We start from the raw sequence: 18,474 nt of genomic DNA on the forward strand, positions 1-18,474 counted from the left end.
GTAACTGGTTTCATGAATAGCAGCTGTGTTGTTTTGCCCATGTTCCCAAATGTCATGCATCAGGAGGATCAGGGAGATCTTGGGGTCCGAGTCCACAGGACACTCAAAGCTGCTGTGGAGGTTGGCTCTGTGGTTAAGACAGCATACAGTGCATTGACCTTCATCAATCATGGGATTGAGTTTAAGAGCCGAGAGTAATGTTGCAGTTATGTAGGACCCTGGTCAGACCCTACTTTGAGTATGGTGCTCAATTTTGGTCACCTCACTACAGGAAGGACGTGGAAACCATAGGAAGGGTGCAGAGGAGATTTACAAGGATGTTGCCTGGATTGGGGAGCATGCCTTATGAGAATAGGTTGAGTGAACTCGGCCTTTTCTCCTTGGAGCGACGGAGGATGAGAGGTGACCTGATAGAGGTGTACAAGATAATGAGAGGCATTGATCGTGTAGATAGTCAGAGGCTTTTTCCAGGGCTGAAATGGCTAGCATGAGAGGGCATAGTTTTAAGGTGCTTGGAAGTAGCTACAGAGGAGATGTCAGGGGTAAGTGTTTTTTTTTACAAAGAGAGTGGTGAGTGCGTGGACTGGGCTGCCGTCTGCAGTGGTGGAGGTGAAAACAATAGGGTCTTTTAAGAGACTCCTGGATGACTACATGGAGCTTAGAAAAATAGAGGGCTATGGGTGAGCCTAGGTAGTTCTAAGATAAGGATGTGTTCGGCACAGCTTTGTGGGCTGAAGGGCCTGTATTGTGCTGTAGGTTTTCTATGTTTCTATGATATAATCTGATGAACCCAGCAGTGGTCACCTGAAAGTGGACTGTTAATATCAGTTCTTTAGTAGAATTTACATGTGTAACAGCCTTTCAATTTCTAAGATCAAAGACGCAAGAGATCCTGCAGGTGTTAGAAATCTTGAGCAATAGACAAAATGCTGGCGAAACTCAGCAAGTCCTCCCAGTATTTTCTGTCTGTTGCTTCAGATCAAAGAAACTGCCTTTTCACACAAACTTTTACAATGAAAGTAACAAATCCATTGTGAAGAAAAGGAAACATCTGTTTGTTCTTTACACTTAAGTAAAGTCATGGCTTGGTAGTAGCTCGAAATTTCTGATAAAGAATTTTTACTTTGGATTTGTGTATTTCATTGGATGTGGCCATCTCCTTGGTTCGGTACTGGCGTTCCTAATTGAGCTCTCCAAGGGCTGATGTAAAACTAGGCAATTTGGAGCTGACAACCGATACTCAACTCTCTCGTACTGAATCTTTACCCTACTGGTGTCTGGTCTTTGGGCATAAAGGAGTTAATGTTTGAAATATTTGAGATCATTGCCTTCTGGAGTTAACAGGATTTGTAAGCATAATTTATTTGCCGACAAGCATTGTTAACACAAGCAACACGTGCAAAGTCCTGATGAACACTCTCGGCCCAAAATTTCAATTGATTATTCATTTCCATAGATACTGCCTGACCTGCTGAGTTCCTACAGCATCTGCAGAATCTTCTGTGTTTATTGTTAACAGAAGCTATTCATAATGTAGTTTCAAGGTTATTTTTTTCACTTGCAGAGGTGTTCTTCAGTCTTTGATTGAGAAACATTTCCCAGCACCTGACAGAAAGAAGTTGTACAGTTTGTTGGGTATAGAAATGAATGCGCCAAGCAATCAAGACTCTCCTAATGACAGTCCATCAAGGCAGAACAAAGGGAAAAAACGGAAAGGTATGATCTTCTCTCACACTGATATTGGTGAGTGTGTTGTTGGAGTATGATATCCACGACCGTCCCTCACACTGATATTAGTGAGGGTGTTGGAGTACAATGTCCACCACTGTCTCTCACACTGATATTGGTGAGTGTGTGATGGAGTACGATGTCCACAACTGTCCCTCACACTGTTATTGGATATTGCTTGTTTTAATGTGCTAGATCCATGAAGTCCGAGGCTGGAACAAGATCTTGTCGGTATTCCCCATTGTGTACACTGTGGAATCCTTTAGGATCCTGTGCCAGGTGGGACTTAGTGTAGAATCTTGTCAGCCAATTGATTCCGATGGGCATTGTTGAATCTTGAGGATAAGGCAAGCTTCTTTACAATTATACGTGGTTTAATTAATCTTTATCATACCCAAGTGGTTTCAAGCTTATGATTTATTTTATTTTTAACTTTTATAATTAATTTCTAATTTATTTCATTATTTTTACACATGTGAGTGGGAAGTTTACTTGGCTTTCAGTGAATGGGGATTGCTCAGCCTACCTGCATCATTCATGTTGATTGATCAAGGCGTCACGGCAGCTCATTGTCCCTATCACTGACCTTTAGCGCTGCCTTGAACTACTTGGGCAAATGGATTGGTCTTTTGGATGTGGCTTGTTAAATTAGACGAGTGTGGGGCCTTGTCTATAAAACCCAGGTGATTTTCAAAGAATCAGTGCTGATTATTTAGCGAATTTATTTCCAACAAATGTTAAATATACAAGTTGCGTGATGTTTCTTGGTCCCCTGGTTTCATATCTACGTGGGTAGGATAAACAGAGATTGTTTCATTATGTTTTACTGGGCCACTTTGAGTCTCTTATCAGAATGGAAGAATGGATAAAGCTGCGGCTGATCAAAGCACCGATGTATTGGTGGGGCTGCTGCTGGCCGAATCACTGGTGTATTGGTGGTGTTTGGTGATGAAGGCTGAGGCAGAGCATTAGCAGTAGGGTTAACGTATTGGGCTGGATGACAGGTTTGAGTTATGAAAGCTTTGTAAGAAATTCTCCAAGGTAATTTTGAAAATAAACTGTGGCATTTGATTAGATAATCTGCGCTGGAAATAAAAGTGTATTGAAATACTGGTAAATGTTTGAGATAATACACCTCAGATTACATCCACTATTTTCAGTTTACTGCATTGTTGGTAATTTAGAGATGGTGCAGTAGCAGACCCTTTGTCCGGCTTAATCCACACACATTGACACTAATCCTATGTTAATACTACCTCTTTTATTCCCGCTGCATTCTCATCAACTAGTCCTAGGTTTGACTATTCATCTGCACAATTAGCCTGTCAATCTCCTCACTGTTGTTGTGGGAGGAAACCCACACAAGCATGGGGAATTTGCAAAGTCCACTCGGCCCCTGAGGTTGGGATTGAACCTGGTGCTGACCTGCAGTGCCTCTACTGGCTGCACCATTCCCAAGCACAGCTTCCATATCTGAAACGCTTGTATATCCAAAATCAGCTTCCCAAACCTCTTCCATATCCAAAACCAAATGGAATTGCCCTTCACAATGCAGTAAATTGAGAAAGTTGATTAATCTGAGGTGTATTAAGGAATGCGTCAGTGCTTCTCTGGCCCGTGCCATTTACTCAACATGTCCTACCAACACTTAATTTGTCCTGAGTACATCAGCTTACACTTGTCTGGATTAAATTCCCTCTGCCTCTATCCTGTCCAACTTTTCCAGTTGGCCGAAGGGGATGTTTCCTTTGGTAGGGGAGTTCAGGACCTAAGGGCACAGTCTCAAAATAGAGGAGCAGAGATGAGGAGGAATTTCTTTCGGCAGAGGGTGATGAATCTGATATTCATTGCCACAGGTGGCTTTGGAGGCCACATCACTGGGTGCATTTAAGGTGGAGGCTAGTATGTTCTTGATTAGTCAGGGTATGAAAGGCTATGGGGAGAAGTCAGGAAAGCGGGGGTTGACAGGGCAATGAATCAGCCATGATGAAATGGGGAGCAGACTCAGTGGGCTGAATGGCCCAATTCTGCTCCAGTGTCTGACAGTGTCCTGTCCCCCTCTATCAATAAAAGCCATGACACCAGTGCCACTACCTTCTGCCACTAAACCTATTTTGGATCCAGTTTGGCATCAGATACCTTGTTCCTTGATCTCTGTGCCATCCTTCCATGGTGGAATGTTGTCAGAAATCTTACTGAAGTCTTGGGGTCCGAGTCCATAAGACACTCAAAGCTGCTGCGCAGGTTGACTCTGTGATTAAGAAGCCATACGGTGCATTGGCCTTCATCAATCATGAGACTGAGTTTAAGAGCCGGGAGGTAATGTTCCAGCTATATAGGACCCTGGTCAGACCCCACTTGGAGTACTGTGCTCAGTTCTGGTCACCTCACTACAGGAAGGATGTGGAAACCATAGAAAGAGTGCAGAGGAGATTTATAAGGATGTTGCCTGGTTTGGGGAGCATGCCTTATGAGATGGGTTAAGTGAACTCGGCCTTTTCTCCTTGGAGCGACGGAGGATGAGAGGTGACCCGATAGAGGTGTATAAGATGATGAGAGGTATTGATCGTGTGGATAGTCAGAGGCTTTTCCCCAGGGCTGAAATGGCTAGCAGGAGAGGGCACAGTTTTAAGGTGCTTGGAAGCAGGCACAGAGGAGATGTCGGATAAGTTTTTTACGTAGAGAGTGGTGAGTGCATGAAATGGGCTGACGGCGGTGGTGGTGGAGACTCCTGGATGGATACATGGAGCTTAGAAAAACAGAGTTCAGAGTTCAAAGTTCAATTTCGTGTAAGGAGTTTGTACATCCTCCCCATAACTAAGTGAGTTTTCTCCGTGTGCTCCAGTTTCCTCCCACTGTCCAAAGATGTACCGGTTCGTAGGTTTATTGGTCATTGTGAATTGTCCCATGATTAGGCTCGGGTTAAATCGGGGGATTGCTGCGCGCTGCCATTCGAAGTGCTGGATGGGCCTGTTCAGCGCTCTATCTCAATACTTTAATAAATTCTACTGCCTCAAGAGGAATTAAGTCGTAAAGCACTAACAACTTAAACACAAAAATTATCTCATATCGATAAGAATTTTTTTAAAAAACATGACTATTTATATTGAAAAGTTCTCATGTCAATTTACATGGAGCTCAAAAGTAGAATGCCTTCTACCTCCTGGTATTTGTACAAGTGAGACAGTGATTGTTCTCTGAGAACGTGATCATCTCTGGAATAAAGTGGCTTACTGTATCTGTCACTGTGCAGTTCCCACCCTGGTATATTGAATGTACTTCATTATCACATTGGAGAGAAAAGTTTTAAAATACAGAATTATAAATCCCATTGCAAGCAGTGTTTGAATATACTGTTCCTTATGAATCTTGGCTTTGTGCCCACATGTCTGCAATCTTTCATTCCCTAATGTCTTTCCAGTATGTTGACATTCCTCTTTCAGATGCCTTTGAAGCGATACCTCCTCAGCCAAATGTAGTCAAAGCCAGGATTGTGGCGGCCATTTTGTGTAAAGTACACAATATGGAGGGGGGGTTGGTGGAGGGGAATAGAGAGGAAAGCATGGTGGATTCAGTCATTAGAAAGAAACATGTAATTCTGGGGCCATTACTGTTCTCCGTGGTGATCTAATGCCTTTCTGGTACCAGGGGCAAAGATTTTGACGGAAGACTGCAGCACATCCTGAAAGGGGAGGGTCAGCAGCCTGAAGCCTGGGTCCATTCTGCTGCCGATGGCCTATGTCCATGGCGCTGCCAACGATAGGTGGGAGAGGAAGGTGGCATCTTGCAGGCGGAGTTTTGAGAGCTGGGAAGTGATTAGAAAGCAAGACTTCCAACTCAGGATTATTCTCAGTGCCATGCATAGAAATTGGGGAATAGAGCACATCTATGTGTTGGTGGGCAGAAGTGAGGGCTTTCGATTTGAGGCAGAGGGACATTTCTAAGGCAGGTGAAACATACACTACTCGGAAGGGTTGTAACTCAGCAGGGCCAGTATCCTTGCAGGAGGGAGTGCTGTTGTTATTGGGAAAGGTTCAGCTAGTTTGGCAGGAGCAAGCTGCAGAACTAAGGAAAGACAGACAAATCAGGAAAAGCAAGGGAGAAAACCGACAAGAGCAAATGTGCATCAAAAATTTGAGCAACTGGTCTGAAGCACAGGTGAATGCTTACAATGACAAAGACACTGTAAACAAATGTGTCCACACCATTAGATTAGATTAATTCAAGGCACAAAAAGTATATAAAATCTCATTGCTGTTACACAAAAGTAACTCAGGATGACCAAAATGGAGCTAAATTAGTGCAGATACCTGGTCCAAATAATGGACTGCCTTCATACAATGCAATTGATGATTGTCTCCTCCAAATCTTCATTTTCATTGTAACATTTAAGATGACTGTCAATGTCTTCAAATTCTGCATAGTCCCTAACTTGTTGAAGTAGGGAAATCATTTCATTTTCACTCTCAGCTGTCTGTGGCATCTCTACAACTAAATACTTGAAACCGCAGTGAGCAAAACCGTTCTAATTTGTCTTACTGCTTATTTCTCGCCAACTATCAATGACAAAAATCACTGTTTTATGAACACACACACACACAGCTAATGCTATTTAAAAACTGTTCATTCTGAGCATTGTGTAGTATCTAACAGCCACACATGTGCTCACGACTGACTCTAGATAGAAACTGATCAGCAACAGTCTCCTGTCTCAATTAGCGGCATAGTGTCCAAAATAAATGAAGGGAATCGCGGCTATTTTCTCAATTAATTTTTGTTCTTTAGGAATTGTCCCAAATAAGCGGCTGCCCCCAATTAACTAATGGCTCAATTTACCAGAATCCACTATATTTGACATTTGGGAAGAGCGGGGTGCTGCTGTAGAACTGTTATTTAAGGGGGTGATCAGTGATGAGGAACAATTTTGTCATGATAAATCACGTAAAGGCATAATTACTTTTTGGATCAAACCAAAAATTGGCAAAGGGCAGGAGAGCTTGGCAGGGACTACCATATGGGTACAACACAGGGCATGGTATAAATCATGTGGTTAGAGGTTCATGTGTTATAGGAGTCTAGAGAGATCAAACCTGCTGCAGTATGTTGAATTTATGGAAATATTTAAAACTGTTCTGCATCAGTACCTTGAGGAATCAACCAGCTAAAAAGCTATATAGGGTCTTGAGGTTAGTGCAGTGAGAAAGGGCTATTAGGTTACCCTAGGGTCGAGGGCCTTTTGTGAGAGAGTGGCAGTAATATGTTTAGAATTTTATTTAGAATCTCATCACCTACAAATTTGATATAAAATTTGGATGTTACATCTGAACTGAGGAATCTGTGAAGGTATGAGGGGGGAAGTTGAGAGTATATGATTAGGAGAATACATTGAAAGGGGTGACAGCGGCTGAGCCATATTTTCTGTGCCTGAGCAGCTTCTGATGATACAACAGCTTGAGCATGAGAGGTGGGGAGTTTACATCAGAAAACAGAAACCTCTTCACTGAGGATGGCGAGCCTTTGGAATTCTCAAACATGAAGGGTTGTGGAAGCCCTTTTCATTCAAGATGGAAATCAATAATTCTGACTGTTGAGGGCCACAGGGGGTCTGAGAATCGTGCTGAGTTAGAATATCAACCTCGGGCATGTATTTTAGAGTAGCTGTGTGGCTTACTACTCAGATTAAGCTGAGTCTATGCCTCCCTTAGCTCACCTTCAGTTGATCCCAGCAGCTATTAAACTGCAATCTTTATGTATTATTGTAACTCTCTTTAAAAGTCTATCACTTGGACCAAACCTCCAGTAAGATGTTTGCCTAGACAGTACTTAGCTTTCCTGTTTATCAAGGACCCAGGGGGTGCTGAAAGTTTTGACTAGAAACTATGCATTTGAAAAATGACAAGTTTGATTAACTTTCTTCTTTGAAAACTTTTAAATGTGACTTGTTATTTTTCAGCCAACGAGGACAAACGAGAAGCTAAAAAAGTTCGCAAGAGTAAAGGGCTTGCTGGGAGCAGCTCTTCAGGGAGTGAATCTGAAGTGTCTGAAAGTGAAGGCAGTGATGCAGAAAGTTTTCACTCTGTCAGCTCTGCCGACGATGACTTCAACCCTTTCAGGGATGAGTCTTCTGATGAGGAGGATGGTAAGTTGGTGACAGATGAACAGCATTCCTGTTCTAGACTAGTGTCTATAGAGCCCAGAATAAGAAAGGACAATTTATGCAGCCGGCAGTGAGTGGTGTAATGTAAGTGTGGTTAACTGTAATGTGATCTAGGTCATTACCTCTGAATATTGCCTTCTAGAGCTCTGCTGTGGAGACCAAGTCAATGTTCAAAGTAAATTTTATTATCGAAGTTGCAAGAAAAAAATTTGTGAACCCTTTTCAATTACCTGGTTTCCTGCATTAATTATTGATAAAATGTGGTCTGATCTTCATATAACTCACAATCTGCCTAAACTAATAACGTGCTCACAATTGTACTTTTCATGTCTTTATTGAACACATTGTTCATTCATTCACAGTCCAGGCTGGAAAAAGTATGTGAATCCTTGTGTTTAATAACTTGTAGAACCACCTTTAGCAACAATAACCTCCACCAAACGTTTCCTGTAGCTGCTGATCAGACTTGCACAACGGTGAGGAGCAATTTTAGACCGCTTCTCTATTCAAAACTATTTCAGTTCATCAATATTTCTGAGATATCTTGCATGAACAGTCTTCCTCGGGTCATGCCACAGCAACTCAATTGGGTTAGGGTCTGGACTCTGACTTAGCCATTCCAACACACATTTTCTTCTTTTTAAACCATTTTGTTGTGATTTATTCTTGTGTTTTGGATCATTGCCTTGTTGCATCATCCAACTTCTATTAAGCTTCTGGTGACAGACTGCCACCCTGGCATTCTCCTGTATAATATCTCGATACAATTGATTGGAAGCTGTTCAGGCCCTGAGGCAGCAAAGCAGACCGCTTTCCACCATGCTTCACAGTTGGGATGAGGTTTTGGTGTTGATATGCAGTGCCTTTTTACTTCCAAATGTAGCAGTGTGCATTTCTGCCAGAAATTTCAACTCTCATCTCATCTGTCCACAGAACATTGTGCCAGAAGTTTTATGGACATCCAGGTGTCTTTTGCAAACCTGAGATGTGCAGCAATGTTTTTTTTGGAGGGCAGTTGTCTCCTCCATGGTGTCCTTCAATGAACACCATTCTTGTTCAGTGTTTTTCTTCTAGTAGATGCATGAACAGAGACTTTAGCAAGTTCTAGAGATTTCTGCAGGTCTTTTGCTGTTACCCTTGGGTTCTTTTTCACCTCACTCAGCTTTGCACATTGTACTGTTGGTGTGATCTTTGCAGGATGCCCATTCCTAGGGAGAGTAGCAACAGTCCTGAATTTCCTCCATTTGTGAACAATTTCTCTTATTGTGGACTGATGAACACTGAGGTCTTTAGAAATGCTTTTGTAGCCTTTTCCAGCTTCGTGCATCTCTACAATTCTTCTAAGGTCCTCCGAAGGTTGTTTTGATTGAGGTATGATGCACATAAACAGATATTTCTTGAGAAGAGCAGGCTCTGTCAGTAACCTGACTTTGTGTATCTCTTTTATAGGCAGGGCACCTCTACAACCCACACCTCCAATCTCATCTTATTGATTGGAACACTTGACTCGAAATAGCTTTTGTAGAAGGCATTATCCCAGAGGTTCACATACATTTTTTGAATCTAGACTGTGATTGTTTAGATGCTGTACTCAGTATTGATGAGAAAAAGTACAATTGTGTGTATGTGTTATTAGTTTAGGCAGATTGTGTTTGTCTCCTATTGTGACTAAGATGAAGATCAGACCACGTTTAGTGAGTAATTAATGCTGAAAACAGGTAATCGCAAAGGATTCACAAATTTTTTCTTGCAACTGTATGTCACCATATACAACCCTGAGATTCATACTCTTGTGGATATACTGAGATTACTGTGTTGGTCCTAGGACACATCCTGTGAGGTGCTGGTGCCCAGAAACTTGAAACTGCTCATCCTTTCCACCACTGAGCCCTCAGTGAGGACTGGTGTGTGTGCTACCAACTTCCTGTTTCCTGATTTCAATGAAAGATCAAACCAGTGTACAGAAGACAACAAACTCTGCAAATGCAAATAGAAATAAATAAGTAATAAATAACAAGAACATGAGATAATGAAATAAGGTCCTCAAAGGGAGATCATTGGTGGTGGGAACATCTCGGTGATGGGGCAAATGAGTGTAGTTATCCCCTTTTATTCAGAAGCTTGATGGTTGAGGAGTAGTAACTATTCTTGAACCTGGTGGTGGTCATTGGGTATGTTTAAGGCAGAGGTTGATAGATTCTTGATTAGTCGGGTATGAAGAGTTGCGGGAAGAAGGCAGGAGATGGGGCTGAGAAGGAAAATAAATCGGCCATGATAAAATGGCGGAGCACACTCGATGGGCCAAATAGCCTAATTCTGCCTGTGGTCTTTTGGTTTGCTCCAATTCTCCCAGCAGCCACTTACTGGCTCTAGATATTCAATGTGTCAACTAGCACATGCTTAAGATTTGAGGTCGGACATAGGGTGAAAAATTGACAATATCTGTGTCATGACGAAGAATGTGCAAACTCCATGCAGGCAGGTGGCACTACACTGGAAGCATGTTGAGGTTGTAAAGCTCACCATCACATTGTACTGACATCCATTCTTTTCAGGCAGATATTAGGTTTGTTATCTCTTGTGGAACTAGCAGTATTTGAATGTATGGTATAGAATTACTACAGATCACAAAGAACTAGTGCAAAATAAAAGGATTGTTCATGCACCCTTCAGAAGTTTGATGATGGAAGGCCAGAAGTGAATCCTGAATCACTGAATGGGTCTTGAAGCTCCTGTACCACCTCCCTGGTGGTTGTTAAACACCAAGGGGCAATGTCCCAGATGGGAGTCTTAAATAATAGAGGCTGCCTTCCTGAGGCATTGTCACTTAAAGATGTCCTTGATGGTGGGGAGGGTTGTGCCTGTGCAGCTGGCTATATCTCCAATCCTGTACACTGGAGCCTCCACACCAGGCCATGATGCAACCAGTCAGAATGTTCTCCACTGTACTTCTGTAGAAATTTGCAAGTGTTTTTAGTGACATACCAAATCTCTGTGAACTCCTAACAAAGTAGAGCCACTGGCAAGCTTTCTTCATGATTGCATCAGTGTGCTGGTCTTTGGACACCTTCTCTGAGATGTTGGTTCCCAGGAAATTAAAACTGCTCAGCCTTTCCGCACCGAGCCCTCAGTGAGGACTGGTGTGTGTTCTACTAACTTCCTGTTTCCTGATTTCATTCTCTCAGCAAGATGTATGTTCCACATCAATAAACCGTACTCTGTGCTAAGTCCTGACCATTATTCAGTCTGACAGCACACAAAAATTCAGTGAACTAAATGGTGATCTCTGTCTTCAGTCTGTACAAACGTCATAAGTCAAAAGTATTAATTGGAAAGGCATGCGGAAGCAGGGGTATTCTGGAGAGTGGTGTGAATTCAGTGGGGGATGACAATGATAGAGTTGAGTGGTCAGGAGATTTGGGACATTGACTGTAATGGATTCTAATGAAGAGCTGAGATTGGGGTATTTCAGCCATGGAGCTATTGGACATATTAACTGAAACCTTGTTGTGAGGGACTAGTTGTAACTGCTGAGGCAGCTGGAGAAGATTCTGTTATAGCTTTCTTTGGGCTTGAGGCTCAGGAATTTCTTCAGACAGACTGGTGAATCTGTGGAATTCATTGCCACAGACAGCTGTTGAGTCCAAGTCATTAGGTATATTTAAAGCAGAGGTTAATGACGTTGAGAGCCATGATGGGGCATCAGAGCAGACTTGATGGGCTGAATAATTTGAAAATGGCAGAAATGAAGGAGCCTTTGTGTAATGATTTAGTGGTAGGGGGATGCCTTGGGCTTGTGCAGAGAAACGTGAGATTTCTGCTCCCAAACCAGATGTTGTCACACCCCATCCCCCACACACAACAGTATTTATGACCATTCTCCTTTTGGATTGGAACAGATCCTTGGTTAGTGAGGAAGGAGAGGAAGAAGGACAAAGAGAAGAAGAAGAAGAAGAAAAGTATTGATCCCGATTCTATCCAGAGTGCCTTACTAGCATCTGGTCTTGGATCGAAAAAGCCCAGTTTCTCTTCAATCAGCTGCACAACCAATAATGCACTTCCTTCAGGTAAAGGGGTTGTAGCAAAATGTGAATGAAATTGCATTAATGTATGTTCTTTTATCTTGCTCTGTAATCAGACAAGGATTAGAGTCTATTTTGAAAAATAAATAAACTCCTGTTACTTAACTTGTTCCATTTTTCCTCTGATTAAAACTCAAGGTAACAGTAGCCATAGTATTGTAGCCAGCCAGGACGCAGTGGAAAGAGCCCAGCAAATGAAACGAGAATTACTGGAGAAGCTGGACAGACTAGCTGAAGACCTACCTCCAAATACGCTGGATGAGCTCATAGACGAGCTGGGTGGCCCAGATAATGTAGCGGAGGTCAGTTCCAAGAAAGTGTCGGTGTAAAATGCGCATATCCATAACTATGACCTGCTTCTGTCATGGTGATCACTCCTGTGATACCGAGCAAAACCTGAGTCACAAGATAATCTCCATAGCATTGAAGGTTTGATGAAAAACCAGCAGTAATTTTAAAACAATGGTGGGATTACAGTGGAGGAAAAAATAGGTCTCAAATATGGAGGTGAGAGATTAATGCAACAGAGTGGCTCAAACTTTGGGAGCAGAACTTTGGAAGAGCTGAAGGTTATACGTGTCTGAGTGTGATGTAAAAACCAGAGTCATAAAAAAGTATAACAGAAACAGACCCTTCAGTCTATCTAGTCCGTGCCGAACCATTTAAACTGCCTACTTCCACCGGGAGTATCGCCCTCCATACCCCTACCATCCATGTACCTAGGAAACCTCATCTTAAATGTTGAAATCAAGATTATAGGAAGAATTCAGGGTCATTTATTATCAAAAAGTATGTATGCGGTATACAACCCTAAGATCTGTCTTCCCCACAGACAGCCTGAAAACAAAATCCATGGAACCTGTTCAAAGAATAAACATCGAACAACCACCACTATGCATTAAAAAAATATAAACCGCACAAACAAAAAAGAGTGAAAAACACAGGATATAAAACACAAAATCAGAAGGAGTCCAGGCATATTCAGTTCAGCTCAGTGTTCGTTATCTGCAGGCCTCTCCGATTCAAAATCACCTAAAAATAGCAACCAAAAAAAATGACACGGTTGACAAGGGGGAGGGCTGAGACAATTCACTGGGATCGTGTTTCAGTTATAGGGAGAAATTGGATAGGCTATGTTTGTTTTCATTCTGCTGGAGAAAGCTGAGTTGGTGGAGACGCCTGGCTGAGATGATCTAATTTAATATTAGATGTTGAGGAACTTCTCCCTCTGAGCCTGTAACCGGGAGACAAATATTTACAGTAAGGTGGGGGCAGAGAGAGGAAGGATTTTTTTCACTCAGCTTGCGTGTGGGAGGTGGAGACGGGCAGTCCCCAAACCTGAAATACCATAACATAGCAGGCTCTAGGACGAGTGCTGGAAAGTGGAATTAATAGATCATGGTACTTGATGGTCAGCACAGAGATGGTGGGCTGAACAGCCTGTTTCCATGTTGTTGTCATCATTATGTGGCATGTCATATGATGTAGGCAATCATAGACCATGATTGTTCTTGGCAAATTTTCTAACATAGTGGTTTGCCATTGCCTTCTTGTGGGCAGCGTCTTTACAAGATGGGTGACCCCAGCCATTATCAATACCTTCGAGATTGTCTGCCTGACATCATTGGTCACGTACCCAGGGAGTGTGATATGCACCGGCTGCTCATACGACCATCCACCACCTGCTCCATGGCTTCACGTGACCCTGACTGGGGGGCCTTGCCCATAAGTGAGCTGCAGGCTAGCGGAGGGAAGGAGCGCCTCGCACAACAGTAGGGACATCTGATGGGGAAAACCAGATGCTGGTGTGGAAGGCATCAATATTTAGCAACTTTGGAGAGAAAGAGAAGGTTGGTGATGAGATGATAGTAGTTATGGTTGGCTTGTCTGTGGGAGAAGGTTGACTGAAGATTTGAAGGGAAACTTACAGTACTGGAGAAGAAGGAAGTTAAAGTAGAACTTGTTGTCACCCCTAAAGTGTATGTCCCAAACCTTTGTGTAAAATGTAGCATTTCAGCTGCAGAGAAACAGCAGGATGTCTCAGTAAAAATGATATCTTATGTTCTTATAACGAAATATGTGAAAAATTAGGCATTTCAGTAATATGTTCTTCCACTTGCCAATATGCTCGACACTGAATGGAACACCTTTCTACATTAAATAGTTCTTCCTTCCATAGATGCTGCCTGGCCCAGCATTTTCTATTCCACACTGCGGAATAGGCCCTTCTGGCCTTTCAAACCGTACCACGAGCAACCCCTGATTTAACCCTAGCTTGATCACAGGACAATTTACAGTGACCAATAGCACCCGGAGAAAACCCATGTATTACACAGGGAGGTATACATATTCCTTGCATACAGTGCCAGAATTGACCTCTGAGCTCTGACACCCCAAGCTGTAAGAGCATCGCGCTAACGGCTACACCACCGTGGCGTCTGAGTATGTCATTTGCATTAACAACCAGCATCTGCTAGGGGTAGCCAACAAGTGTAGCCCCACTTTCCAGTACCAACATAGCATGCCCACAATGTTCAGCAGGACAACATGAACAACAAGGATGGATATTGGTTTTTCGTATTGACAGCAGTGTCTGGCAGCAGAATCAATGATGTGAGTGTGGAGGCGACTGGGTGGGGAGGAGGAATGCTCTTCCCATTGAAGGGAGGGGGTGCTTTTTCAGTCAGTTTATTTGGAGAGTCAGCATGTCCCCTGCACTGAGTGGGCTGTGTTAGTAGGTTAATTGGTCATTGTAAATTGCCCCGTGATTGGGCTCGGGTTCAATCGGGTGTTGCTGCTCGGTGCAGTTCAAAGGGCTGGAAGGACCTATTCTTTACTGTATCTCATGTTCGTATGTTAACAGCAGTGTCTGGGTTCTGTGAATCAATTAGGTGAGTGGGGAGGGGAGGGTGGGAGGAATGCTCTTCTCGTTGAGAGGAGGGGTGGGGGTGCTTTTTTATCTAGATGGCTCTAATTTTATTTTGAGAAGTCTCACCCATCTCTCTGAACTACTGAGTGGGCTGTGCATCTTCTGCCTCCTCATCTTTATTATTGACCCCACCACCCCAAAATTAAGTAGCTGTGAATCTACTGAATTGTCTTTATTAATTACCAGAACTGTACTGATTTCCGAAAGTAAGCTTGTAAGTTGGCAAAATGCCACACTTACTTGAGGTAAGGCAGTATTCTGCGTATGAATTTGGTTTGTAGGTTTGGACTCAGATTCAGGGTTATGGTGTGTTCAAGTTCCGGTTGCTCCTCTTTTTGTTGCTACTTTTGGGCGATTTCTGAATCGGGGCAGCCGGCAGATAATAAACACTGAACTGAACTGAAATATGCCTTGTGATTTTGTGTTTTAACTCGTTTGTCTTGCGGTCTACATGATTTTTTTTGTGTGTGGGGTTTGATGTTTATCTTTGAACATGGATTTCTTTGTTTCATGACTGTTGGGAGGACTAATTTTGGAGTTGTATGCTGCAAACACAGCTTTGATAATAAATGTACTATGAATCTTTAGTTATACAGAGGACTGGGTAACCCATAATGCATCTCTAGTTATTGTTATTCCTTGCTTGATCTGTTGAAATGTTCTGTTGTTGGACTTGCTCAGTTGAGGTTTTGTTTTCCAGATGACAGGCCGGAAAGGCAGGGTTGTGAGCAACGATGATGGCAGTATATCTTACGAATCCAGATCTGAACTTGATGTTCCTGTAGAAATCCTCAACATCACAGAGAAGCAGCGGTTTATGGATGGAGAGAAGGTGAAAGCAATTCACTTCAGCTGTTTGCTTTGGGACAGCAAGCCCTGATTTCTGGTTTTTAATTTATGATTTTCCTTTTCTCTGGCCATTAGAATATTGCAATAATTTCAGAAGCAGCCAGTTCTGGGATTTCATTGCAAGCAGATCGCAGAGTTAAGAACCAGCGACGGCGTGTGCACATGACGTTGGAGCTGCCCTGGAGTGCAGACCGTGCGATTCAGCAGTTTGGTGAGGACCTGCCAGCTTCCACTTTGTTCCCTGGTGTCTCTTCATGGAAGATCTGTGAATGTGTGTTAGATTGATGGTGGTTAGCATCTGACAGTGCTAATTGAATGCCTTTCCATAGCCTCCTCTACTATCATCTAATACATTTGTACTAAGGAGGTGCCAATATCAGGGAAGTTGAAGTCACCCAAGACGGCCTATTATTTTTGCACTTTTCCAAAATCTGACTCTCAATCTGTTCTTTAGTGTCTCTGTTGCTATAATTTACTTCGAACATTACGATAATCCCTAATTACAGTTTCCTTTAAATCACCTAGCGAAACATTCAAAGTAAATTTTATTATCAAAGTACATATATGTCACCATATACAGCCCTAGGATTCATTTTCTTGTGGGCATACTCAACAAATCTACCGAATTATATCCAAACAGAATCAACAGAAGATCACTGAACTAGGATGTTCAACCAGTAGGCAGAAGATGACAAACTCTTCAAATACAGAAGGAAGAAATCAGTAAGCAATAAATATCGAGAACATGAGATGAAGAGTCCTTGAACGGGAGTCCTTCGGTTGTGGGAACATTTCAATGATGGGGCAAGTGAAGTTATCCCTTTGGTTTGAGAGCCTGGTGGTTGAAGGGTAATAACGGATCGTGAACCTGGTGGTGTGAGTCCTGAGGCTCCTATACCTTCCTGATGGTAACAGTGCGAAAAGAGCACATGAAATTATTGACCTATATTGGCTACACTGTACATTTTCCGTGTTGTTTCTGTGTAGCTGAAGTCAAGTGTCAAGTCAAAGTTTATTGTCATTTAACTATATGCATGTATATAATGTATATAGCCAGATAATGTATATAGAAACAAGACAACGTTTCTCCAAACCACGATGTAAAGCATTTAACACCCAATAGCTTATGAAAGGAAGGATAAAATCTACAGATGAATCACACATAAATGACAAACTAAAGTGCATTAAGCTATATAAGACCTTGGTCAGACCCACGTGGAGTACTGTGTTCATTTCTGGTCACCTCACTACAGGAAGGATGTGGAAACTATAGAGAGGGTGCAGAGGAGATTTACAAGTATGTTGCCTGGATTGGGGAGCATGCCTTATGAGAATAGGTCGAGTGAACTTGGCCTTTTCTCATTGGAGCGACGGAGGATGAGAGGTGACCTGATAGGTGTATAGGATGATGAGGGGCATTGATCGTGTGGATAGCCAGAGGCTTTTTCCCAGGGCTGAAATGACTGACACGAGAGGGCATAGTTTTAAGGTGCTTGGAAATCGGTACAGAGGGGATGTCAGGGGTAAGATTTTCACACGGTGGGTGTGTGGAGTACTCTGCTGGTGACTATGGTAGAGACGGATACAGCAGGGTCTTTTCAGAGACTGTTAGGTAGGTACATGGAGTTTAGGAAAGTAGAGGGCTATGAGTAATTCTAGGCAGTTTCTAGAGTAGGGTTACATGGTCAGCACAACATTGTGGGCCGAAAGGCCTGTAATATGCTGTAGATTTCTTTGTTCTATGTTTTAATATTAAATATTATAAGGTACCAAACAGATTAGCCAGTGACACTTCGAATATTATGTGGCCGGGAGTTCAGAAGCCTAATGGCCTGGGGGAAGAAACTTTCTCAACCCTGTTTTTGTGCATCAGTCTCCAGCCTGATGATAGAAAGCCAAAGAGAAGGCTGAATGGGTGAGATCTTTAATAATACTAAGGGCCTTGCGTATGCAGCACTCCTGGTAAATGTCCCCAGTGGATGGTAGGGTGATCCCTATGATCCTCTCAGCTGTTCTCAGTCCTTTGTAGGGACTTCTGGTCCATGCTCGACTGCTCCCGTACCAGATGGAGGTGCAACTTTTCAGGACGCTCTCAGTGGTGCTCCTGTAAAACACAGTTAAGATGGGGCTGAGAGCTTTGCTTGCCTCAATATTCTTAGGAAGTGGAGGCACTGCTGTGCCTTCTTGTTCAGGGAGGTGATATCAAGGGACCGGATGAGGTCATCCATGATGTGAACTCCCAGAAACTTGGTGCACTTAACTCTCTATGGAGGATTCATGTATTGGCAGAGGGGGCTGGTTTGTCCACAGTGATATCCTTCGTCTTCTCCACATTCAGGCTCAGATTGTTCTTCTCACACCAATCCACAGCCACTCCACTTCCTCTCTATGCTCCGTCTCATCAGCATTCTTGTTATGTCATCTGCAAACTGGATGACACGGTTTGAGCCGGATCCTGCAACACAGTCATGCATCAGCAGGCTGAGCATACAGTCTTGGGGAGCATCGGTGCTCAGCGTAGTGAGACAAGAGATGTTGCTGTCCCCACGGACTGACTGTGGCCTTATTGTTAAGAAGTCCGGTATCCAATTGCAGAGGGAGGATGTGGAGACCCAGCGAGGAGAGGTTTACCACCAGTTTCTGGGGTAATGCTGAACTGAAGTCTATAAACAGCAGTCTGGCATATGAACCCTGTTTTCCAGGTGGGACAGGACTTGGTGGAGGGCAAA

The 18,474-nt window shown here is 43.0% G+C and overlaps 1 protein-coding gene across 2 annotated transcripts in view; it reads left to right on the forward strand.

Moving 5' to 3' along the window:
• Window positions 1-18,474, forward strand: part of sbno1 (strawberry notch homolog 1 (Drosophila)) — a 151,184-nt gene that overhangs the window by 101,500 nt on the left and 31,210 nt on the right. For both annotated transcript variants that reach the window (XM_063074016.1, XM_063074017.1), the window contains 6 exons: window positions 1,565-1,716; window positions 7,682-7,867; window positions 11,785-11,952; window positions 12,106-12,269; window positions 15,597-15,728; window positions 15,821-15,956. In XM_063074016.1, the coding sequence (XP_062930086.1) occupies window positions 1,565-1,716; window positions 7,682-7,867; window positions 11,785-11,952; window positions 12,106-12,269; window positions 15,597-15,728; window positions 15,821-15,956 (938 nt within the window). The remainder of the gene's footprint in view (window positions 1-1,564; window positions 1,717-7,681; window positions 7,868-11,784; window positions 11,953-12,105; window positions 12,270-15,596; window positions 15,729-15,820; window positions 15,957-18,474) is intronic.

Source organism: Mobula hypostoma, chromosome 21, assembly GCF_963921235.1.
Source record: "Mobula hypostoma chromosome 21, sMobHyp1.1, whole genome shotgun sequence".
In the NCBI taxonomy this organism is placed as follows: Eukaryota; Metazoa; Chordata; class Chondrichthyes; order Myliobatiformes; family Myliobatidae; genus Mobula; species Mobula hypostoma.